The sequence below is a fragment of the Grus americana genome, chromosome 7 (genome assembly GCF_028858705.1).
Source record: "Grus americana isolate bGruAme1 chromosome 7, bGruAme1.mat, whole genome shotgun sequence".
NCBI classification, from domain to species: Eukaryota; Metazoa; Chordata; class Aves; order Gruiformes; family Gruidae; genus Grus; species Grus americana.
Window position 1 is genome coordinate 30,736,897 of NC_072858.1, and position 24,308 is coordinate 30,761,204.

The 24,308-nt window shown below is 41.3% G+C and overlaps 1 protein-coding gene across 1 annotated transcript; it reads right to left on the bottom strand.

The window, feature by feature from the left end:
* Positions 1-7,248: 7,248 nt before the first annotated feature.
* Positions 7,249-19,052, bottom strand: LRIT1 (leucine rich repeat, Ig-like and transmembrane domains 1). The gene is made up of 4 exons (XM_054832170.1): positions 18,931-19,052; positions 15,894-16,360; positions 12,087-12,392; positions 7,249-9,598 (listed from the first exon to the last, which is right to left on the bottom strand). The coding sequence occupies exons 1-4, from the start codon at positions 19,050-19,052 to the stop codon at positions 8,613-8,615; spliced, it is 1,881 nt and encodes a 626-aa protein (XP_054688145.1). The 3' UTR covers positions 7,249-8,612.
* Positions 19,053-24,308: the final 5,256 nt, after the last annotated feature.

The following is a 24,308-nucleotide window of genomic DNA, read 5'->3' on the forward strand; positions in this document are numbered from 1 at the left end:
ATTCTCCTTTAAGAAAGCACTGTGCAGGGTTTGCACCAAACAAGCCAACAGCCTCCAAGAAGCAAATCCTATTAGCTGTAATCTTCCTTGACGCAGACATAAATCCTGCTGGGGACCCGACCCTAAAGAAGACATATATGGTTCATAGCCTGTGTCAAAGTGCAAAAAAAATCATCCCTGGGACCACGCTTGGCATTTATTCTTTAGCTGCACGATTATGACAGACGTTTATTTGGTTGGTAACAGAAAGATGGAGCCAAAAACACTTCTGTTCCCAAGTCCTTGCAAGTAGTTAACCAGGCTATTTACTTTTTTATTTATTTCAAGGGATCTGTCTCAATCTATCATCTCCTCTATTTTAATAGCATTTATCAAGGCAGAAAACCACAGACTTCACAGCTGTAATTTGGTAGTGCATAGGGCTGTCTTGCACAAACCATCAGGACCCAAAAACCTGCCCACAGCTCTGTGCAGGGTGTACAGTTGCACATGGTGAGTGAGAAACCAACTCTCTAGACTTAGTTGCTCTGTCACAGAAATATAAGAAATATGGCACAGTTTTTCTCTTAAAAACAGCTTTCCCCCCCCACTATCTCCATTCTTACGCACTAGTAACGAAAACAGCAAAATAGCTGTAGCCAGTCTGTGGGCTGCTCTGAGAAAAGAGTAGCTTTGAAATTAATCTCTGTTGTATAAATACAAAATTTCAGTGCTATTTCAATATTTTAAGTTCTCTGGCCTCCCCTGGAAGACATGCTGAAAAATTCAGTCTAAATTATTCTATGAAAGGGGATTTGGAGTAACCAGATTTTTAATTTTTTTTTTAATTCCAAAATAGCATTTTGGTTATGATTTCCAAGCCACACTGCGTTCTCCTGGAGCCATCTAGTGTGTATAGGCTTCATTACAGCCCGCAGAAGGCAGCGTGCTGCCGGAAAAGGGCTTAACCTCACTGCCAACACATGCAAAGCTGGGTCACAAATCAAGATTAGCCTGACCCTACTTAACCTCTAACCTATGGGACCAGGATAGAAAAATATTTATAGTGTGACGGCTTAGATCTATACATGACTGTCAGAGCATGTGCAATAGGCTAGCTGCTGCAATGGTACAGAAGACGGATTGATTCTGCAGCTTTTAAATCGTCAGGCGCTTTGATTTCAAGGCAAATCAGCAAAATGAACTGGTGGAGAAACTGCTGTGGACTGTTGCAGTGCTTCGTGATTGCCTTCTGTGTACAAGCAGCAGGCTGTGAGCAGTGGGCCTGTTGGGCTGCCATTGCTCAATATGCTCAGAGTCTTAACCATGAGCATATAGGATTTAAATTTTTTTTTAAAGTGAAATGTTGCTTATTTGTCCATGGTGCAGTATTTGATATTGCAATAGCTACCCTACATTTTAACATGTCAGTAAGCCATGAGTGACGGAGCAAGGCTGCTGGTCTGTAGCACAGCAGATGCAGCAGCTATAAATCCCGCACTTAACTGTGGTGGCTGCTGGGGACATTTCTTGGTGAAGCTGTTGCTGTTGCAGTGAGAGTGGCACCAGCACAGACCCCATGAGCTGAGGCAGATACTCCTTATGCAGTTTCAGTGTCACTCAAGCAGCAAAAGGACCACTCATCAACAGGGCTGGCTGGCTAAACTGAGTGCTGCAGGAATGACATGCTGCAGCCACAATGGGAGGATGTGTCCTTCCTGGTCATCCCTCAGCCACGGAAGCAGAGGCCTCAGGGACTCAGTGCCCACCGTCCATTGGCATAGGCCTCTGGGGAGACAAACACCACACTCACCAATGCCTTTGGTCCTCTTCTGTAGTCTGCCATGGAAAGATTCCCTAATAAAACATCATCATCATCATTATTATTGTTATTGTTGTTATATAATTTTACACTTTATTATAACACCTGATATTATTACTTGGTAATAACAGCAGTAAACAACATATGACACAGTTAGTTAAACTACAGCTGGGAGTCAGGAGCAAACCTGCGGTTTGCCCCTATGTGTGCTGCAGGGACTGGGAGAGAAAAGCTTTCAGCAGAAGCAGAAGAAAACCAATATTTTGATGATGGTGTTCACCATTAGAGGTGATGCAGCACCTTCTCGTGATGGAAGAAATGCCTGAAGTCCACCTCGGTCATTGGCTTGTCCAGTCATGCTGGCCAGGTAGTCATGAGGTGATGGAGATGCCCATCAGTGCATGGGGTTCATGAGGGAAATGTGCTAGAAAACTATCCACTTTGTGAGCTGCACACATGCCACCGGCAAGGCTGCTGGTTCAAGGAGAGTTCAATTGTCTCCAGCATCAGGTGGATCAGCAAGAGGGATTCACCACTTTTAAGGCCCAACCTTGCACAAACATCCATTGCTCGCAAGGAAGGCACCTCCTTTGCCACTTTCACATCCTTCCTCCATGGCCTGCAGGGAAGGTCTTAAAGTATGTGGCAGCTATGTCTTCAAAAAAAAAAATCTTTCATGAAAAGCATTATTTATTAACAGGTTTATATACAGAGTAAAAACTATTGGTGGTTCCCCCATGTACATCTTTGGGCACAGTACAGGTGCATAATAATGCCCAATGTCCTGGGATACAGCCAGTAAAATTTCACCCAGGCTTCTCTGTTAGAAAGAAATACATTAATTTAAATAAATGAGTTTTGATTAACAGAAAAAAAAGAATTGTAGTTGAATTGGGTTTTTTTCCCCACATGAGCTCTCCTCCCAGTCCCACCTATCTTCTACGAGGCCAGAAAATGGCTTTCTACAGAGTGGTGTCAGTTAGTACCATGGGCCAGTGCTCCAGCTGTTTTCAGGCTGATATTTATTTGCTGCTTGAGAGGCCATTTCTCTAAATATTCCCAAACCCCAACCGTACTTACAAGGTCCAGTATTAACCTGGGAAACTAGTGGTGAATTACTTATTAAAATTACATGAATTAGTGGGTAGAGAGTCTATCCACTCTTTAGGGTAGAGACAGTGGGGAAAGAGAAGAAAAAAGAAAAAAGAAAAAAGAAAAAAAAAAAGAAAAAAAAAAAAAAAAAAGAAAAAAGAAAAAAGAAAAAGAAAGAGAAAAGAAAAGAAAAGAAAAGAAAAGAAAAGAAAAGAAAAGAAAAGAAAAGAAAAGAAAAGAAAAGAAAAGAAAAGAAAAGAAAAGAAAAGAAAAGAAAAAGAAAAGAGAAAAGAAAAGAAAAGAAAAGAAAAAGTAGAGGAAGAAAATCCCCCAAACAGTGTTAGCTGCAGGCATTATGTTTATGTTTCCTACTGGAGTGGGATTTTGTTGCCTTTTTAATTCAGCCCAGTTTATGCCTGCCTGTAAATTTAATGGTCACTTTTGTGACAGCAGATGTCCACTCAGTTCAGCTGGTCTTTAATGTCATGTGGCATCCTGGCCAAAGCCAAAAGGCAGAACAAGCTGTCTAAAACCCAAGCTGTCAAAATAAATCTCAATAGAGACATTGTCTGCTAATCTATGGGAAGTGGAATTTAAGAGACTGCACGTATTGCCAAAGCAAACGCCAAAAGGACGCCCATTGTGTGCTCCCAGCAATGGCGAGGGAGTCGAACACCATCTTGAAACAACAGGCACACACAGGTCCGTAAGAAATCAAGTCCAGGCTGATGCTTTACAATTACAGTCCCTCTGCCAGTGCCATCAGCGTTAGAAATCCCTGCTGGGGAGACCAGATGAGGTGAAGGCTGAAGATGAGTATTTTAGATACGGTGCATGTAACACCAAATGGTACAGGCTTGAAAAAGCAGCTTTGAAAAAAGAGGGGGGGGGATGTGAAAAGAGGTAAATAAGACTCTTCCTTCACAAGCCTTCAACAACAACAGCCGAACAAACTTGCAGGTTTTTCCCCAATTTTTTTGAGTAACCCAACGCCCCTGGCAGGGTCCCCTGGGGCACTGCAGCTCCAGCTCCACCACAGCAAGTCCCATGGAGAGCTGGCAAAGGGGCACCACCTGCCCCCTTTCACCCTCCGGAGGAAAGGAAAGGCTTCCTCTCTTGCTCAGGGCACCTCAGGGCAGGAGCAGAGTCCATCTCCCACACCGAAACCAGGATCCAAGGGCCAACACATTCCCATGGGATGTCACCACCAGCAGCCTCCTGCCCCCAGGAAACATGGGCACCACTCTGAGGCTGGCTGCCGCCTCTGAGAAGCTCCTAATCCTGCTCTCTGGGGTGTACACACTTATTTCTCATCAGTTTGAACCTTTGCTGGCAATTGCTAAATTCTTTCTTTTTAATTTTGATTAATAGGAAAGTAAAATGGGGGGGTGTGTGTGTGTGTAAATATGTTCCTCTGTTTTGGGCCACAATTTGTGTCTTCTATTCATGGACTTTAAAACTGGTGAAGTTCCCACTAAGCCACAGTACTGTAGCACCAACTATTGATTAAATACATCCTGAAACTTTTCAGACATTCTCAAAACACTCTGACATTGAGGGACTTTGATGCCAGCTTCTTCAGGAGCTTTTTAACCTTTAGATTTTATTTTACTATTGGAATACTTTCAAAGCCATTCTTCAATGTCCATTCATTTTTGAAAAAATATCTTGAAAAATGTTTTCCTGTCCTTCTTGACATTTTTGGGTTCTTCTTTTTTTTTTCCCCACAAACTTCTATATATGCACATGCACATTTTTTAATCATTTAAAGACCTTTTAGTCTATTCTTTCTGGGCACACAGAAATAAATGTGAAAGTGACCACACAATGCAATTACAGCCTTCAAAAATATTTAAATTACATTGTGGAAATAAGGTGTTTGTCAGCCTAAACATTATTTTGCATTTGTGGAATTTTTATATATACATGGAACTAAAAATATTGCAGAGCCAGTATTAGCTTTTGTCTGGATCTACTCACCAAATAACCTGGACACCTTATAATATGTTTGGAAAAACATGTTTCAAAGCTTCAACATCTTTTTTACATTTCTTCTTGCACTTCAACTACTTGCAGTACTCCTTTTTAATTACTTTGGGCACATTATTTCATTTATATTCTGCTCAGTTCCCTCAGTTTGATAGCTGGTTTTCTCCAGATCCTTTTAAGAAAAAGAAATAATAACAATTTTTCAGTACAGTTCAGAGCTATTTGGATTAAATTTTAAAACACTATTACCTTCTTTCTAAAACCTTATCCTTAATTTTTCAATTTGATACTAATCATATTTCCAAAATAAGTATAAAAAGATACTGTGGAAAGAGGAGCTTGTCTTTGTTATATATCACATGAAGTGCCCATCAAGGAGTGGCTCATTCTGCTCTCCAAAGCACTCAGCCCAGGCAGCCGGCGCATCCTCCTGCCTAATGCAGGTGGACAGTTACTTTACTCCTAAGCATTGCTGAGGTGGTCCAACTCTCATCTGAGAATTAATCTTAAAATGGTTTAATCGTAGGGAACATTGTACTCCAAGAGGTTCCAAAATATACTGCGTGACAACAGTACCAAAAAACTTGAAATAGACTGCAAAAAGCAACAAATTGGTCAAAATTTAACACAAAGAGATTATTAACGGAGGAAACATTTTCCAGAGAAAAACAACACTGAACATAACAAAGTGTCAAAAAAACCCCCAAACACACACATTTAAAATGCTGCTAATGCAGTAATTCCAAAAGATATTCAGGTGTTCATTTTGGTTCTTACAGCACATGTTTGTCCGAGGACTGACGTTAATCAAGTAGGAAATTGTTTCCAGGGATGAATCTTCTCCTTGCCTGAACTCTGAGCCAGCTCCATTCACATGTCTTATGAGCAGAGAGGGAAGCTTGCCTGAGCTAACCCTGCTGAAACTAGGTGCCTAATACCCCTTCAGTTAAAACAACAAAAAAATCCAGAGGTATTTATCTGCTTCTTTACATGCCTCATACCACTGAAAATCTGACCCAGAGCCTTGAAAGTCACACTCAGCACAAAATCATTTACTTAATAGTTTGAAATTTCACCCACAGTTTAGCAAGTATAGGGTTTCTCTTCTGACCAGCACCAGATGACACAGAGTTTATAGAAGTTTCTATCTATTGCCTATCTTGTGTGAATCACCAGTGCAGGAGAGAGAGCGCCTTGTTTTGGAGCAGTAACAGTTGAGATGCTAAACTGTGATGCCTTGCCTATGAGACATAGCCATAGGAAATAGAAAAGAAAAATCATGTTTGTTCTACTCGGGATTGCTATTTATTCAAAGTGCAAAAAATATCCAACAGAGTCTGTAAAACTTAACACATCCACAGTGAATGTCACAGGATGACCTGTCCATCCTCCACTCCCCGCAAGCAAAGAGCAACAGCATTGGCCCAGCCGGTGCCTTTTTCATTGCTGACTCACAGATCGTGTGTCGGAGCACGCACCGGAGGAGCAGGCAAGAGCTGCTCATCGCCAGGGCTAAATGCAGCAAATTACCCAGCTCGTGCCTCCAAGCAGCCAAAAGGTAAATACCTCTCGTTCCCAGTCAGCTCCTGCAAACCTGACTTACAGGAAAGTCCTTGGGCAGTAGATCCACTCCATTCACTGCAGGAGAGCTTTAGGACAGCTTTGATTCCTCGGGGCTAGCTTATCCATCCAGGGCGATGTCAGGCTGATTTCTGCACAGCACAGTGACACTGTTGCAGGTGTGGGCAGGAATCAGGTTCAATAGACAGCAATCCTTGCAACTTATCCCAAAAACTGCTACTGGAAGAATATTTTTGTTCTGCCGTGGAGAGAGAGAGACTCTAAAAATCATCCTGGGACATGAAACTGTACAAATAAGTAATAGATCTATTACATACTACATATTTCATCAATTAATTTGTTGTATTAAAATACATAACTTTGCACAATGATTTTTGTAAATCTAAAAATCTATGCAGGCCAGTGATAGAAGTAGCATATTTTAAACAGGATTGACAAATTCTCCCAATACAAGAGAAGGTCTTTATCATTAATGTAAGAAATACAGGGAGTCCTACCAGAAACTATTGTATCCTCTGTTGCTAGTATTTATGCTGAGATGAAATGACTTGCTTTTTCCATCAGGCCAAGTAATCTAACTGAAACCCTCTGTACAAGAAAGACTTGCAAAATCCATACAGGGCTCCATTTCAACCAGTGAATTTTGTTAACCTACACTGTATGTACACATCCAGAATGTGAGTGCAGATCCTTCCAATACATTTACAAATACATATTTCAAAGCAATTCAGCAAGCTTTATCAGTTATCATTTCAACTTGGCTGGATCCCTTCCGTTCAACATTTGGCAGATCATATATAATTTTCTTCATGAAGAATATTTATTACAAAAAGAAAAACATTATATACAGTATTACTACATGAGGGACTGGAGTGGAAAATTATACTGCTGGGAAGTTCTTTATGATAAGCACTCAGATCCAGATTCCAGTGGAGCTGCAGGACTTAAATAACTGATTAGCTCACCCTGGCTATGAAAGTACATTTAGATGAATATTAGACAGTTTTCTTGAACTTGTAAAATGTTTGTAACCCAAAAGTTTGCACTGAGCTTCTACCACCACTGATGCCATGGTGCAAGTATGGCTGATGTGTGCCTGGCCAGCAGTCGACCATCGACTGCATTGCAGACCCCTGCTCTGCACGGAGCAAGGTATTATCATGACCAAACCACAAGTGCCTGGCTGAGCCCTTTGGTCTTCGCCACCAGTTTTGTCAGGAGAGCCAGCAGCAATGACAGGGCTGGTCTGGGAGATTTTTTGCAGAACTGTGTAATGTAGGTTTTTCAGTATGATTACAAAGCATTACAACACCACACACAATTTGCAGAGTAGGATATTGTACGATTTTTAACTAACACAGCTGATACAAAACATACTCTACTAATTACAACACAGCTAGAAAACGCCAGCTAGGTGTGATACTGAAAGACCTGTGCAGTACCGTTGTTCAAGAAAATCTTAAGAATAGTGTTTAGGGCCAAAATGCAATCACAAAATGCTCTCTGTTAAGTATTCTTAGGGATGGATTGGGTTTTGTCTCTTCATTTCTATCTCACTTGTACATTTCTCTGAATTCAGAGCATAGAGCCATTATCATGTTGGACAAACTAGAAAGAGCTGCTGTACATCTGCGTTTAGTGATCTATTAAGCATCAAGCTGCATGTTTCATGCAAACATGGGGGATGTAAAAGGTGAGACTCTCAATCTTCACCTTCACAGATATTTATATTTAAATTACTAAACACTCCCCTGTTTGTCAACCATAAGAACACCAAAATAGCTGAGAATAAAATACTTAGCATATTGCAGAGCAGGTACTAAACAACACCAAGCAGAGCGCTCTCAGAAATGTTGCTTAATGTCCTCACACTCAGTGTGCACGCTTCATTTTACGAAAATAAAAGTGGTCCAAGAGAATGAGGCCATTATCATAGAAGCTTTTGACTGGGTACAAAACAGCACACCCCAGGTGGGATGAGCAACGTGTTTCTGTAAAGCTTGGGAACCATCTACCCTCTTGCATGCTCCTCCAGAACATGTTGGAGATACAGAAGCATTGACAGGGTGGCCTGCCATGCTGGAGCAGAGAGTCATATATACAGCCACATGCTTTCCACCTGGAGAGCCGACAATCAGCAGAGTTACTATCAGCAAAAGTATTCGTTAGGTTGTCCCTCTATCTTTGGTATTGCTTCTGAGTCCACACTGGATCTAGCAGACAGCAGCCTGTTCGACTCGTCGGGGGTATGTCTAGTCAAGTATTCTCCTTCCACACCTTTTGCCTTGGCCCCAGGAGACAGGCTTTCAAAGGTGACATAGGACTCCTGAATTTCCTTTGGTTTCCGCACAAAGCATTTTTTGCAGCGCCTTTTCAGTGCGCCACAGCAGACCACCAGCGTCAGAGGAACAGCAATGACACAGGCCACGCTGATGACAACCACATTGATGAGTTTCTGGGTCCCTCCTGCACTAGCAACTTCGTCTGTGGAAAATATGATGCATTGCTCCTTCCTGGGGATCAGCCCTTTCACGCAGACGCACACAATGTATTTGGTCTTTGGCAGCAGCCCATAAATGGTGACCTTGGTCTTCCCTGGCTCCACGTTGATCCGCCGCATGTCTCTCTCTCCAAAGATAGCGTAGAGGACACTGAACACTGTCGTGTTCTTTGCCAGAGGCGCCTTCCAGGCCAGGGTGATACTCTGGTCAGTGTCTCCTATCACCCTGACGGACCTCACGATTCGCTCCGGCTCCTGCTGACCGGGAGGCGAGCTCACCAGCAGGTTTCTGGGGTTGCTATCTTGTGCCACATCTGGGAGGAGGAGGCCCTCTCCAGTGCCCACTCCAGCCCCGAGGGTAGGCACGGTGGAGGTGGTGATAACATACCTTGCCACTAGCTTGTCATTGTAGGCAGCTGCCTCCATCCCACTTGCCTTCCCGCTCCATGCACCTTTGGCATTAGAGTTGGGGTCATCAGTGCTTTCTGAGTCTGTGATGATGAGAGATATGAACGCCTCTGTTGCCCCCAGAAAATTCTTTGCTTTACAGATGTACTCGCCAGAATCGAGATAAGAGACTACAGGCAGGCCCAGAATAGACCAGCTCATGCCATCACTGGAAATCTCTTGATGAACTGCAAAGAAGGAAAAATGTAAAATAAATAGGCAATAATCAAAAGAATTAATAACATGTTTTGTAAAATATTGATTTGATCAGCCGAATGTCTGCTTGATACAGCAGAATCATCACTTCATTTTACCACCAAGAACATTACAAAATCAAAGTAAATCCAGGAAAAGGACATTAACACCAAAATTAGGTTATGTTGGGATTCACACTGCTTCAGACTGAATATATGTGAAGCATTTGATGCTATTTCCTTTCAATTGATGTACAGTTTGAAAACAAAACAGGCAAGGTTCTTTCATTAAAAAAAAAAATCTTAAAAGCTCTTACGTAGGTATAGTACTTAAAAGAGTGGAAGGAGTAGGCAGTAACATGACCTAGTTGAACATTAGATGCAGTCCTCTGAGTCACAGAAAATAAAAACAGTGGAGATTTTCTTCTAAAAACCATATATGGACTAGTCTAGAATATATGGAGAAAAATAGCTGAAAAATAATATCCCTTTTACAGCTAAATTAGTGCAGGTTTTTATATTGAGCCAAACACAGGGAAGTCTGATCACTTTACCACTGAACGATATGTACACAGCTGAGTGTTGATTTTCTCACTTGGTTTACCAGGAGGCTAAAACTAGCTTTTTTTGCCTTTTTCTATTTGTGCAGAAAAAGAGCCGGGATCGTGCAGAAGGGTAAAGCACCTTCTTCATTATTTAACCAGCCTCCTTAGGATGAGCACGTACTATCTCTGCCCTTTCCCACTGAAAGGTAAACCAGGGAGATGTCTGAAAGGCAAAGGTAAGACAGGATGCAAACTTCTCACAAGCCCTGGTGGGGTCAGGATCCAGCCTTGGCAACCAGGGCACGTTCCAATGGCAGTGAAATACAATGGCAGCAGAAGGTACTTTTTCAGTTTAATTATTTACTGAACGGGTATATTAAAAACCATAAAGCTACCTGTCTTCCTATGGCACTTTCTCATACATACAGACTGTGGGCTGTTTCTCATTCCTTTCTACTCAGAGCATCAACATTTCGAACAGTCATATTATAGCATTGGCACAGAAGCTGCATTGCTGAGAAATAATGTATATTTTCAGCCAACTTTTTATCGAAAGGTGCTAAAGTCTGATTTAATGGGGCACAAAATACATCTTTCTCAGTTGAAGCTCAAAGTAAACTCAGCATACACTTTCAGGAAAGCATTCTCTGTTTTATTTTTTGTTGTGGTTCTCTTTCAAGTGTAGGACGGATGTTCGCAGCATGATGGGTAGACATTATCATTATGAGGAGCAGCTCTGCTACATCCTGCACAACAGAGCAATGACTTATGCAGATCCAAAAAAAGGATATTTATTACAAGTGGTTCTACTGCTATGAAAGAAAAATGCTCTCTCCCCTGTTTCTGTGCACTGAGGAGCCCAGTAACACTTTGAAGATCAGACACCATACTTAGCGATTTATCTGTTGAGTTTAGACCCTCTATGAAAATCAGGGCCAAGAGACAGTAACATTCAGGGGAGGTTGGAGGTATGAAGGCTCAAGTCCTGATCTAAAACCTCTAGGGCAAAAAGCTAAGGATGACTGCCTTGAGTGCAGCGAAGGTTTCTTTCCTAAATTCCCCAAACATTAAAGTACCAACATTGCAATTTGGGGTCCAATCATTCTTGTGAATGGAAATGAAAACATGTCACATGATTGGTCACAAAAACAGTAGTTGTTTGAAGGCTTCCCCCACAAGAGGGGTGAGCAAAGAAGAGAGACCTGGTCAGCATTTCTCCCACAAAGCATTTTCCCAAGACACCTTGTCAATCCATCAGAAATGAATCATTTCTTGGAAGCATTGTCACTGAAGTATTCTATCCTTCAGCAGTTTAGTGGCTCTTCTCTCTTTTAATATACCAGTAACGTTGCATGTTTGCAATCTTTTCTTTCTTTGCCACAGCAGGTTTGAATCCCAGTTGAATTCATGTCAGACATCTCTCTGGCAGACATGTTTACTAACTGATTAATAGTAGCTCATCATTACTCTCAAAGACCCATAAAATAATTCAGTGGGAAGCCTTTTCAGTGACTGAAAAATTAAATAAATAACCTAAAAAAGCCTCTTGCTACAGCTGGACATATTTCATTTCTTCAGCTCCAACAGATTTGCAGAAAACCCTTTGATTCGTCTCACCACTACCACAATTGTTAGGAAACAAAGCAGAACCAACTTTTTACACGTGACAGTATACATTTATCTGATGATATTTACATCAACATCTAAGTAATTTTGTAGTCTACAGAAAATCACAATGCTATAGTGAATTACATGGGATACTATTGTGAATTACAGTGAATCTTAATTTTGCACCATTTTCTTTTTTTGGGTCTTTTATCAGTAGGAAAGATCTGTTATCATAGAAGCTTCCATTTGCTGTACAGTCTGTAGAAAATAAAGGTGCAGGTCTCCCTCATTCATTCCATGTGTATGAGAAAAGCTTAAACCAAACCCACCTGTGCCATTCAATTGAGCACCATCAGCCCTTCTCCAGCTGAGCTCAGGAATGGGCACCCCTGTTGTTCCACATCGCAGTAGCACAGTGCTGCCCAGGATGGTCTTTACTTTGGCTACGGATGTATGTACGACGGGACTTTGACACTTCCTTAGCTCGACTTGGCTGAAGAAGACTCCTGCAAGGCTCCGGGGGGTGAAGCATTTCAGCCTGGGTTCAATGAATGCTATGTTAGGAGACTGGAAATTTAGGAAATGGACCATTTCATACAGACTGCAGTCACATGCCCAAGGATTGTCTTGCAAGCCTGTCAAAATAAAGAAGAAGACTAAGTGACTCCAATAGCACCTTTTGTTTCTGTCACTTTTCTATTTTTCAGCAAAATAAACTGTGACAGGGTCCTAATCTGCCTGGCAAGGGCTGCCTGTACATATGCAGGGATATGTGGGGGGAGCGGCTGTCCTGACAGCCCTTCGCTGCTGTTGGCTGAGCTTGATGGATCCTATAGTTACCAGTTAGTAAAAGAGAATAAAAATGGCTTGCTAAGGTATCTCAAAATCTGGAGCTGAAATCATATTCTTTAAGTTCAAAGCAGGATTATTCATATAATGAAAATATCACCATTTATGCACGTAAAAGAAGCAAAACAAGAAGTAGTTATAAACACACTTGGTTCCAGAATGGAAAAAATAAGTAGCCATGGGGTACGGTTGGTTTGTTTTGGGGTGTGGATTTTTTTCGTATGAAGAGACTATGGAGTCTCTTCCTTAGACAGGCTAGGAAATTCTTCTCACTGGAGATTATTAAAATATTAGCCAGATTATCAGGCCAACTGTCAGGCCTGCAATATATGTAGGTGATCCTACTTGATTGTAAGAGTTCTCTTCCAGGCCTGTTATTCTAAGTTTTTTTCATTATTTTAGTAATCGGTGGTTTTTTCCTGAAATGCTAATTTGCATTGATAAGATGAAAGAACTGTTTTTAAGGAGTAAATTGAAGAATATACATGTTATGGTATATAAAAGAAATAGACAATAAGTATATTAAGAATATACACATAGAGAGGGGTATATTGAAGAATACACTCCTGTTTTGGAGTCCCAGAATGTTTCTCTTTTTTCTACTATCTCAGTGAGTGCTTATTGAACTCAAATTCTGGGAAAAAAAAAAAAGAGACATTATTAAAAATAGATCTGTGAAGATGATACTGAAAAAGCAAAATCGGAACTAGGGCAATGCAGGAACAGAAGCTGCATACTGATTAAATCTGTGTCATCCTACTTACAAATATTCACATTCACCTGACAATTTATGGTCTCTAACAACTTTAGCTAGCAGAATTGGCACTGGGGATATTTATACCACCTAGGCATGCATTTAAAGCCTAAGCCAGGAGCACAGCATCCCAGGCCTCTTGCCTGCCATGGGAGTGAGCTCTGCTCCCTCCAAGGGGGCTTCACCTCCTCTTTTCCACAGGCAGTTCAAGGACATGGCTCGGGGCTGGCAACTGCCTGGAAGTAAAGAGTACTAATATTCCCTCAATTTCCAGCGGGAGGAAACAACAGCTGCCCACCCTGTGGTGCCCACTCATGCTGGCCCCTGGCACACTGCAGCAGCAGTCATGCAAGCAGCAGCTTTCCAGCAAGAACCAAGTTTTGACCCAAGCACAGAGGGTGCACTACAAGGCTCCAGGAGCATCAAGGAGCTGCTTGAATTTTCTAGAGTCAACAGAAACACAGGGTCAATCAAAAGACCCTGACACCTCAAATAGACCGTTTTAAAGATTGCTGAAAAATCTCTTGCTGAGACCATGCTACCCAGGCTTAGAAGGGGATCTGAAAGTTGTGGACCTTGGTGGGAGGGCATTTCTTATAAATTAATGTATTAAAGTTAAGGGGACTGTAAAGAATGAAAGTTCAAAGCTTGGCTTTGGTTTTTTTATGGCATTTTTGCTAGCAGATTACTTCTGACTTCATGCACTAGATAACAATTTATTCTGGATTCCCTGGCAGGTGCCCCAGCCCCAGTCGATGGTGTGGCACCCACACAGCCCCAGTGAGGCCTTTGCAGCCCTGCATGGCACAGTCCTGTGGGCTCACATGGGCAATCCTCATGTGGAAAAGCATACTTAAAGTCGTCTACAAGCCAGGGATCTGAAGAGGAGTCACACTGATGCACTGTAGACAAAGGAAGGGACTGGGCTGACTCTTTATTATTCATGGAATTTTTTTATGCCTCCATGAGAAACAGTCATGGGCAGAGTGAAACGGAAACATGCAGCTGTGTTCTTCCATTCTGCTCCTGTGAGGGACATGCTTTTCATATACCTGGTCCCTATGGGTGTCAGCAGGACAGGACCTAGGAGCTGGAGTGTCTATACCTTACTCATTTATTATACTCATTTGCCTACATGAATTGTTTAGGATCCTGGCACAAGCAACCTGCACACAGCTGGCTACATAAATACTCAGGTTGGCCACGAGCATCAAGGCATGATCTGTTCTTCTCAATAAAATACTGTCCTAATCTATTTTGAATAGAATAACATTTTTACATGTAACTTGATTCTAAAAATAAAGAGTATGATCTAGGCAGTGTCTTGTCATGTCACAAATTAAATGGGCAATCCCGAACAGCGAGCTTTGGCTTAAAGAACTTGATACTGCATCTGGCAAAAGAAGATGACAAAACACCTGCTCCTCTCCTGATGTTAATGAAAATTTAAACAACATCTGCTAAGGACACTAAAAGCTTTGTAGGTGGCAATTTGAATCTTTTTAAAGTCTTGTGTCTCTTTCCACTGCAATCTGGTTTTAAAAACTTTACCCCCTCTAAATTTATCCAGAGAACAAAGAGCAGTGGGTACTTCCCACTGATGAGATTATGAGCAAGTGCCTGAACTCACATCTGTGGCTGTAGAGGCAGTACACACAGATACACACCCCCCGCAGATCAAACACAGTTAGTGGAGCTAGGTCAGCTCATAGCAAGTGAAGACAGCAGATGGCAACAGCTCTGAACCATCATCAACCTGCCACGGATTTGAACCAGTGCACGATGGCTAAAAGGCTGAGTAGTAATCCCCTGAACTAGTAAATGTGCCCGAAACTTCATCTGGGGATGCTGCAACTGAGAGGATTCAAGACAGTCATTTGTAATATGCCCTCTGACACAAAAATGGACAATTGCCCCAAAGCCATACTTCTGAGGAGCCCAGAACTGTCACCAAAAAGTGGATTCTTGTAGCTTTATAGCTGCCCTTGAAGGCAGCACTATCTTGGTGGCTTTGCAGAGGCTAGGGGTTAATTCTGTGTGAAAAGATAAACAAGGCTCTGGAAAGAGACAAACTGGTAGTCCTGACCCAGATTTTATGCTCAGTGATGGCTTTATTCCTCTTTAGTTTGGACATAACAAATATTCATCTTTTTATTTAGTGCTGCTTAAAATGGATTGATTCCATAGTAACTGTTATTAGAAAAGAGCACATGAATGATGTGGAGCTCTAATCATATTTGTATTTCTGTCAAAAATGGCAGTGTCAATAAATAAAAAGGGCTTGAGCAAGAGTCACCAGTTTTGTGTTACAAATACTCAAGCAAGTGATGAAGTTTATGGTGTAATAAACTGGATGTGAGGAGCCTCAGGTGAGTTTGTTAATATGTAAATGAATTTGCACACTTTATATGGGGTATTAAATTGTACACAACAGTGTAATTGTTGTGGTAACCACAGTGGGTAAAAATGCTGCAATAAGATGTAGAGCTCTTGACATTTGTGTCCCCTGCAAAATGACAGGCACTTCTCTTACCTAGGATGATCTTGGAGTTATCATTGGGGAAATAAGGAACAGCCTGGAGGTTGGCCCAGGTGGCAATAAGAGCCTGAGGAAGAGTCATAAGCTTATTGCTAGACAGGTCCAGGTATGTGATATTCTTGACATAACGAGCAGCATCTGGAGGGATTGAGGTAAGTTCATTGTTGTGTAAATCCAGAAGCCTTAGCTGTGGCATGTCAGCCAGGGTTTCCCAGGGGAATGATATTAAGTCATTCCCATCCAGCCTCAGCTCCTGCAAGCGACGGAGACCCTTGAAGGTGATCCCACTGAGGCTTGCCAGGGAGTTATAGGGCATCCAGAGGTACTCCAGATTGTGGAGCGCATGGAAAGCCTCTCCTGGCACCCTGCGGATGGCTGTCTTTTCTATCCGAAGCTTGGACGTATCTACAGGGATGTTCACGGGAGTGAGGGTCATCTCTGGATCATTACACAGCACTGTCCTGGTAGGGAAACACAAACACAGGGGTGACTTTCTTGTATTTTGAAAAGCTTTTGAAACTTTATTTTAGTGCAAGATTTTGATCTGCCTTTCTTTCTTCACTAGCTTTCTTCTTGTGATTTCTTACTTGCTGCTGATCTCTACATCATCACCATAAGCACATCAACTTGCAGTAATTCGTATGTACCTTTTGACTGCAGAGATTGCAGTGTTGTGCCTCTCATGGAGTGGTGTAAGTCTGTCTGGCCTATATAGTGTTCCTGCCTTTTTTTCTTTCAATTTGTTTTATAGTACTTATGATAGACAGCAGTGACAACATTCATGCACAACAGAGGATTCTAGTGCATGTTAAAACAAAAGGATCCATAAATTGAACAATAAAAGACATACGAAAAGAAGCCTTACTGACGTGTGGGATGGCAGAAAATAATATAGATTAAATACAGCACAGGATCTTTGGTTCGTGAAATGAGGATAAGAAAGTCAGCTAACAACTCACTGGAAATACACTACAGTATTTGCTATGAAATAGTCTGGAAGGTGTGTACAGATGGTAGTAGTCACTGCACCGCAGGCATGTACAGTTATGAGAGTAAAAGTGCAGAAAATTAACACTTTGGAAAACGCTACATTAAAAGCAAGGCAGACTTACGTGTGTTAATCGTTCCTTCCCATTTCTAATCTCTAGAGGTCAAATCATGAAAACTCTAAGCTGCTGCATTTTCACAGCATTCGTACAAAAAATTGTGACTTTGACTTTGCCAGGATGTGGGATCGTAGATAGCCATGGGGAATGAAGGGAGACAAAATAGGGGTGTCAGACTGCACTTTAATTTGCCTATCAGCAAGGAGAGAAAGGCAAGTTCTTAACAAAATACAAAGCCACCTTGCAAAAGGTAACAGGTTAGATAGGCATGTCCCACTCCACATGCTAAACAAGATACCGCAAGAAATGTAATGTGATCTGTCAAGTAACATTTTCTTATCATGCTGCCTGACTGATAAACAGAACATTACAAAGCTGCCAAAACCAGATTGGTTTTGACTGAAAGCAATTACTCCTCTGCTATCAACAAAAACAAATAACATCACTGAACTGCTCATGCAAATTTCCCAGAGTTAAATGTTATTTGAGCCTACAGTTAAATTGTTAATTTAGAATCAAAGCATAGCACATTACTCTCATCCAGCACTTTTATTGTGGCATTAAATTCTACCCACCCTCTGCTGAAAGTTGAGATTTTGAGGAAGAGAAAAATCTATCAAATGAGAAAAACCTATCAAATAAGAAAAATGCAGAAATCCTCTTTCAAGATTTTCTCTGTGTGTGTGTGTGTAGGCATGAAACAATATGTTTGGTAACAGAGACACTATGGCAGTAGAGCAGTGTGCTTCTCATAGTGTCCCTAAACTATGTCAGTGAGCATGAAACAATCTATGGGATAATCTCCTTCTACTAGTGAGAAATATGAATCGTAATGAAGAAAAAAAGGTGACATTATGCTCCTTAAGGGACTAATGGATATTTGCTTGATTATGTATCTTAGCAAAACACATTACAGCTTTTTCCAGTCACTGAGAGGAAATTCCCCTGGGAACTGTGACATTTATGGAGCAATAATTGGCTCTCCCGCTATTGCACTCCCTTTTAATAATTGCAGACTACTCGTGTCTCTACCACGCTTCTTACTGGCAAAGTTTCTGGTATTAAATCTATAGCACCATAAAAGAGATAAGAAAGTAGATCTATTTCATGGGGATCCAAAATACAGGGGACAGCCTTTCATTTCAGTACTGTGTCTTGTCTAGAAAAAAATTATTCCAAAGGATCTTGCAAATACTGTATCTCTGTCATAAAACCTCCTCTACTGTGAACCACACCTTATAAAAATGTAGCCTGTATTTCATTAAATCAGATCATTACTTTGTGATTACCCCTCAGAAAGACTTTTTTATTAGAGTCTTCCAGAGAAATGCCTGCACAATGGCATTGCATTCAAAAATGGATGCCCTTCTGGTCTTGTCTTCTTTTTTAACTGAAAGTTTCCAGCCTGAGAATTATCTTATTTTATTTTTATTATTATCTATTTTTTTTTGGTTCATTCTCATCTAGAGTCTATTGCTTTGACTAAAATCTCCAACTGAAGGATTTTTTAAGTAAATGGAATTGCAGTTTTTGGTACCACAACATAAACCAAATCTAGTTCCACTTTAGAAACAAACCAGCAGAGCAGAATAAAGCCTTTTAAAACTAGCATTTTCAGCATAAAGGTAAAAAAAAGAAAATGTTGTTTAAATTTTATTCCCTTTTGCCGTTGCACCAGCAGTAATTATGTCACTTCTGTTCTGAAAGATGAGATGCCCAAACGCTTTCTCTGAAATCAGCTTACCGCGTTTTCAGAAGCTAATCCTCTGCAAATAAAGCTAGAGCGTAAAGTGACTGGAAAAATAATGGACACAAAGTCTGGATGCAATATTTTCTCCTCCAAGCATCCTTGCAGAGGAGAAGAAATAAAATCCCCGACACCCAGAGAAAGAGCAGCAACTCCCCTGGGGAGAGTATCGGCATACCTGGCTTTCGTCCCTTCGCTGAGGCTGTGGAAGGCGCAGCTGCACTGCGATGGGCATGAGCCGCCTGCCCGTGGCAGCCCTCCGAGCACTGAGCAGCAGAGCAAACTCACCACGATCCACATGGCTACCTGTGCATGGGAAGGACACCTGGGCACTAAACAACGTGGAGGGTTTCGCCTATTGTTTTATCCATTAACTGGTCACATCTTGTTAACTCCCTTTCGTTTTCAGCCGCACTGTGATCTTCCAGCCCTCGCTGAGTCCATCAGATAAAAAAGGATAGGCAGGGATTAAGGATGGGGACTTGAGTTATTTTCATGAAGGTGCTTATTGCTTCCTGGAACCATACTGACAGCATTTCTTCCCTCAGGGAGCCCCATCAAAACACCATCCTCAGGCAATCTGTGGCTCTTGTGCAAGAAAAAAGCAAACACACTTTTTGGGGACCTGCATCACAGGCAAGATATCTGACCAGGAATTAGCAATAATTTACTTCCTCACAGGGAATTGGGAATACTTAAAAACAGTTTATTGTGCTAACAGAACATAAGCTTCCTATATAAGAATACTACACATATATAGTGATACTATTAAAAGGCTTTATTTTCTTTTAAAAATTCCTAGCTTTATCAAGCAATTATTGAACTGTTGGCAACATGTCTGATATTAACAAACAATTAATAACCCTGTAAATATGCACATATTTCAGTTTGTACCAGGGTTAGCACATGCCTGCAGGACTGTGCTCTGACTTGCTGATACAGCAAAGCCCAGACCAGGACCATTTTGGGGAGCACCACCTGTTGCAGGGCCATGGGAGAGCTTCAGGAATGCTAAGAAAAGCTCAGCTCTGTCTTAAGGACAGCCCAGGACCGAGTGTCAAATTATTTTTGTCCGCTCCCCTTGAAGACAGCTGTTTCCCATCTACTAGCAAAGGCAGCCATAATTGCAAAGCTGATGGAGACCATCCATGTTTTCAGCAGTCTTTATCTGACTCCAAAGAATGCAATACATGTGAGAAAAGTAGAGCCCAAATATGCACAAATATAAAGCTTAAGAAGTTGCTACTTGAGATCAGAGCAGAATTGTACTCATACTAGCAAGGACATCTCATGTTTATAAAGACTATTATTTTCTGTTGAGTGTGAAATATATAAATCACACTACAAATGTGCAACACTCCCCTAAAAGTAAAAAGCTCTGGAGAAACTGATAGATGATTACTTTCAACCTGATCAGATTGCTACTCCCCCACTTCCCAGCCATACTGCATTATAGCTTTGGCAGAAAATGTGACCCCTGTGTCAGACAAAAAACAAGAAAACACAAGGTAAAAGTTAACAGAAATGAGGAGTAACTGAATGGAGCCAAACAGCTAGAGATAAAGCACTAATCAGACACTACTCCTTTGGCAATGCTTTAGGAAAATATTTCTCTTCCAGTTCTGGAGCTCGGGAAAGCCCCGGTGCCCAGCAGAGTTACAAGCGAGAGTGCCAGACACCTCACTCCAGTGTAAATCATGAGCAATTTTACTAAAATCCTGGACCCTGTTAACTCAATAGGAACTCTGCCATCTGTTTCACCCGAAGAGATGAGAGTGTGGGATAAAATGTGGCTGAGGTAGAAACCACCTGACATCCTGTTGGCCTTTCAGCACCAGTCACTTCCTAGCTTCCCTTTTCTTCACCTAAGGTCAGAGAAGAAGGGGAAAGGAATTACAACCACAAAGATTTCTCTAAAAATTAGGTTTTCTTGGATCTTAATTATAGTCATATTGATCAGAAAAAGTGCCCATCACAGTCTCTTCCATCAGTGTTTGAAGATGCCATGGCTCTTCTGTCCACCTCTTGCAGCTAACCATTGAAATTCAGATTTCTCTAGGAGAGAACTACAGCTCTGCACCTTTTTAAAAGCCTGTTTGTATCTACAGCTGCCCTTCTGCAAAGATATATAGAAGAATCAAATCATATGAACTGCCATACACCAAGGAAGAAATATCAACAATCTAGTCCAAAAGACATTTTGAAGGTTAGAAGAAAAGATTAAAAGAAAGAACTAACAAAAAACCCCACCACAGACCATTCAACATGCAAAGCTTCCACCTGAAAGTGCTATGAGAGACAGACGTGTTTTGAAGAGCTGCTGTGGATGTTACTCCTCAGAAGTCAAATCTCTTTCATGTTTGTGCAGCCATCTCAGATCCCTAACTAGTCCAAGGTAGCTGTCGAGACGGACAGGATGTTCCAAAATAAGCGTAACATGGGCAACTTGAGTTGCCTGTTGCTGAAGCGGGTCTCTTTTCCTGTTGGCAACAGAGGGAATTAAGGGAGCCCAGTTCCCCAGATAAGCTGGATGCAGAAGGCTACATGGTGTAACTACCCTCATGGCTCCACTGCTTTCCCACTGCCCCCTGTTCTCCTGCCTGGGCTGATGATCTGTCTGTGCAAGGAGGATCCCTATGGGATAAACTGGCTGAAGTAGCTCCAGCTCCAGAGTTCACTTCCCACCTCTCCTTTCCAACACTTCTCCTTGTTGCGGACCTGTTGATTTTGCTTTTCCTTTCAAATATTTTATTAGAAGTTACCAGTCAGAAGTGCAGCAATAACATACCTATTCCTACATTGAAACTACTGGAAGGTTAATGAGTATGTTACAGCAACAGTATAAGGCATTGTTCCTAATAAAGACTGCTTACCAGGATTTCTGGTGTATAGCTGTTTTCATGCAGAATTCATCCTGTGTTCTTCAGCAGAATGAAATTACACTGGCAATTTTTCAATAATTCTGGGTAATGAACTCCCAGAGTTTCAAGGTAATCTAGATGTGGTTTGAGGCTAACTATTAAACAGACATTTTATGGTGCCATAGTTTCACATAAGCTTGTTTCACAAGTAACTCTGATAATTAATTAAGGCTTGTAGAAATCACTTATCGAGAGGATGGCCCAAAGGATTTTTTTTCCCATGCTATTTCCACATTCTACATTTATTGTTGTTCAAAGAGAAATTCAAGTATCTCATTATTTATTTCTGAAGATGCAGTGCTGCTCATTAAATAGCTATAGTTGTTCTCCCACTGACTTCCATTAGGTCCCATTTCTAGATTTAATGATTTCTCAGTTCCCTTAATGATCTCCAAGCTAAGACCAAGCTCATCGGGTTTTTTAGTGCACTCATTGGTCAACTTGCCTTGATGCCCAGACTCTGCCTCAGCTCAATACTCACAACATTGACTGAATCATCTCTCTCCCCACTGAAGTTAAATTCTACTTGAAAAAGCAATTCAATATAATTAACCTCTTGCCTTTATTTTTTTCAATGCATCTGACAAAGTGGTTTCCCTCCATTGGAGCTCTGGAATAATAAACTTGTAGAAAGTAGCAAGTAACTGTATGGTAAGATTTGCTTTCATGAACCTCAATTTTGCCTCACAAATGAAACATCTAAGTTACAACTAAATGCTGGGAGCAGTAGAAGTAAACTTAATTTATAAAAAACAACAGCAATCAATAAAGCATGCCTTAGCAGCTGTTAATGCTATGCACTTTGTCAAGAAAGCTGCTATTTAGTTAACATGACAGAGTCACTTCTGAACAAGAAAGAGAAAGACCTGGTGGTAGGCTGAGAGATTAATAAAACAAGATAAATAAAAGTAGTAACATTAACATGTTTCTCACCTTGGAGTGTATCTGCAAGTGTGTCAGAGATATGTGGAAAAGGGAGGCAAAAGGACCGGTCAACTAATAACCCAGTTCTGTTTTATCAGCACTTACACGTTTGAGGTTTTCCTCCCTATTGGCTATATTCTCTTATAATTCTTCATTGGTACGTCACCACTAAATGATGCAATGATGGGTTAAGCATCAAGCCATAGATACACCCATGTTAGGCTTGATCTGAATGGCCAAGAAAGTGGGACTGTCCTCACCATGAGGAAACTTGACAAGAGGTTCATCAGGAGGTGAGGAAACCAGCTCAGATAGGCTTTGGACCTAGGGAGCTGGAGAAGGAGGAGGAAGGCCTTGATGCTCAGGGAGCAGATATGTTCCCCTGGGGCACAAGCTTCACAGATATAACAGAAAGCAGCAGGCAAGAGAGAGAATTGGTACAACAAAGGCAATGAAACAAGATGCCTAAAACATAACGGTAGATGCCAGTAGTTGCACTTCAGGGACCGCACGACAGGAACCACAAGCATGTGCAAGGCAGCATCGGTGAGGGGGCTGCAAGAAGATGCTGCTTCTGGTTACATCCATGCTTCCTCTCTAATTCAGTGAGATGGAAGAGATAAAACTGGAAGCAAAATCTGGCTACTGTGTTCAACAGACCATGTATTCACTTTTACACACAGTTCTGGTTTGTCCTGAAGCATTTGTTTGCAGTGCAACAGCTTTCTAGATCTTCATTGTATTTTTAAGGCTTAAGTGCATTATCTCCTCCCAACTACTGAACAGTTATTCACACGTTATGATACTTAATTTAAAATAAATGCTCATTAGATAATTTCCTTGTAGGTGCAGGTGATATTTATATGAGACTTTTTAAAATTAATATCACCTTCTGCAAGTGCCAAAGGTACCGGTGCAGAGTAAAAACATTTTTTTCATGACAGCCAATTCCATTCTATAATGAAACTAGTGGGAGTTAGGCCCTTCACTTTCATGGGCACAATTCTGCACTCTAAATCATAAAAATAGTGTTCCTTGTTGCTTACTTAGAAAGTAAAGAATTTCTTCTCTGCATCAAGCTAAAAATATCAGCTGGAGAAAAAGACATACAAAGAATCAGCCAGCAAGTGTCATTCATCAGAAGTGTAAGAATTTGTTTTGCATTCTCTGAAAATAGCCAGATCCCCTGTTTAAATTTTTGGTGTAAGTAAATGCAAAGCAAATGGTGTCAAAGTCTACTGTCAGCAAAATTCAGCACATGGCAATCTTTCCTAAGTAGGGTATAATTTAGGGAAAAAAATTGGTTTGTTTTTAATAAGATTAAGCTAATTACTTGACATTATAGTTTCCATTTTTTTCCCATATAGACTTTTTGAACACAGAAATGTTTTATCAGTAGATTCTACTCACAAGCTTGTGCTGGTTTTGGCTGGGACAGAGTTAATTTTTTCATAGTAGCTAGTATGGGACTATATTTTGATTTGTGCTAAAAACACTGTTGATAGCCCAGGGATGTTTTAGTTACTGTTGAGCAGTGCTTACACAGAGCCAAGGCCTTTTCTGCTTCTCACCCCACCCCACCAGTGAGTGGGCTGGGGGTGCACAAGGAGTTGGGAGGGGACACAGCCGGGACAGCTGGCCCCAACTGACCAAAGGGATGTTCCATACCGTATGGCATCAGGCTCAGTATATAAACCTGGGAGGGAGAAGG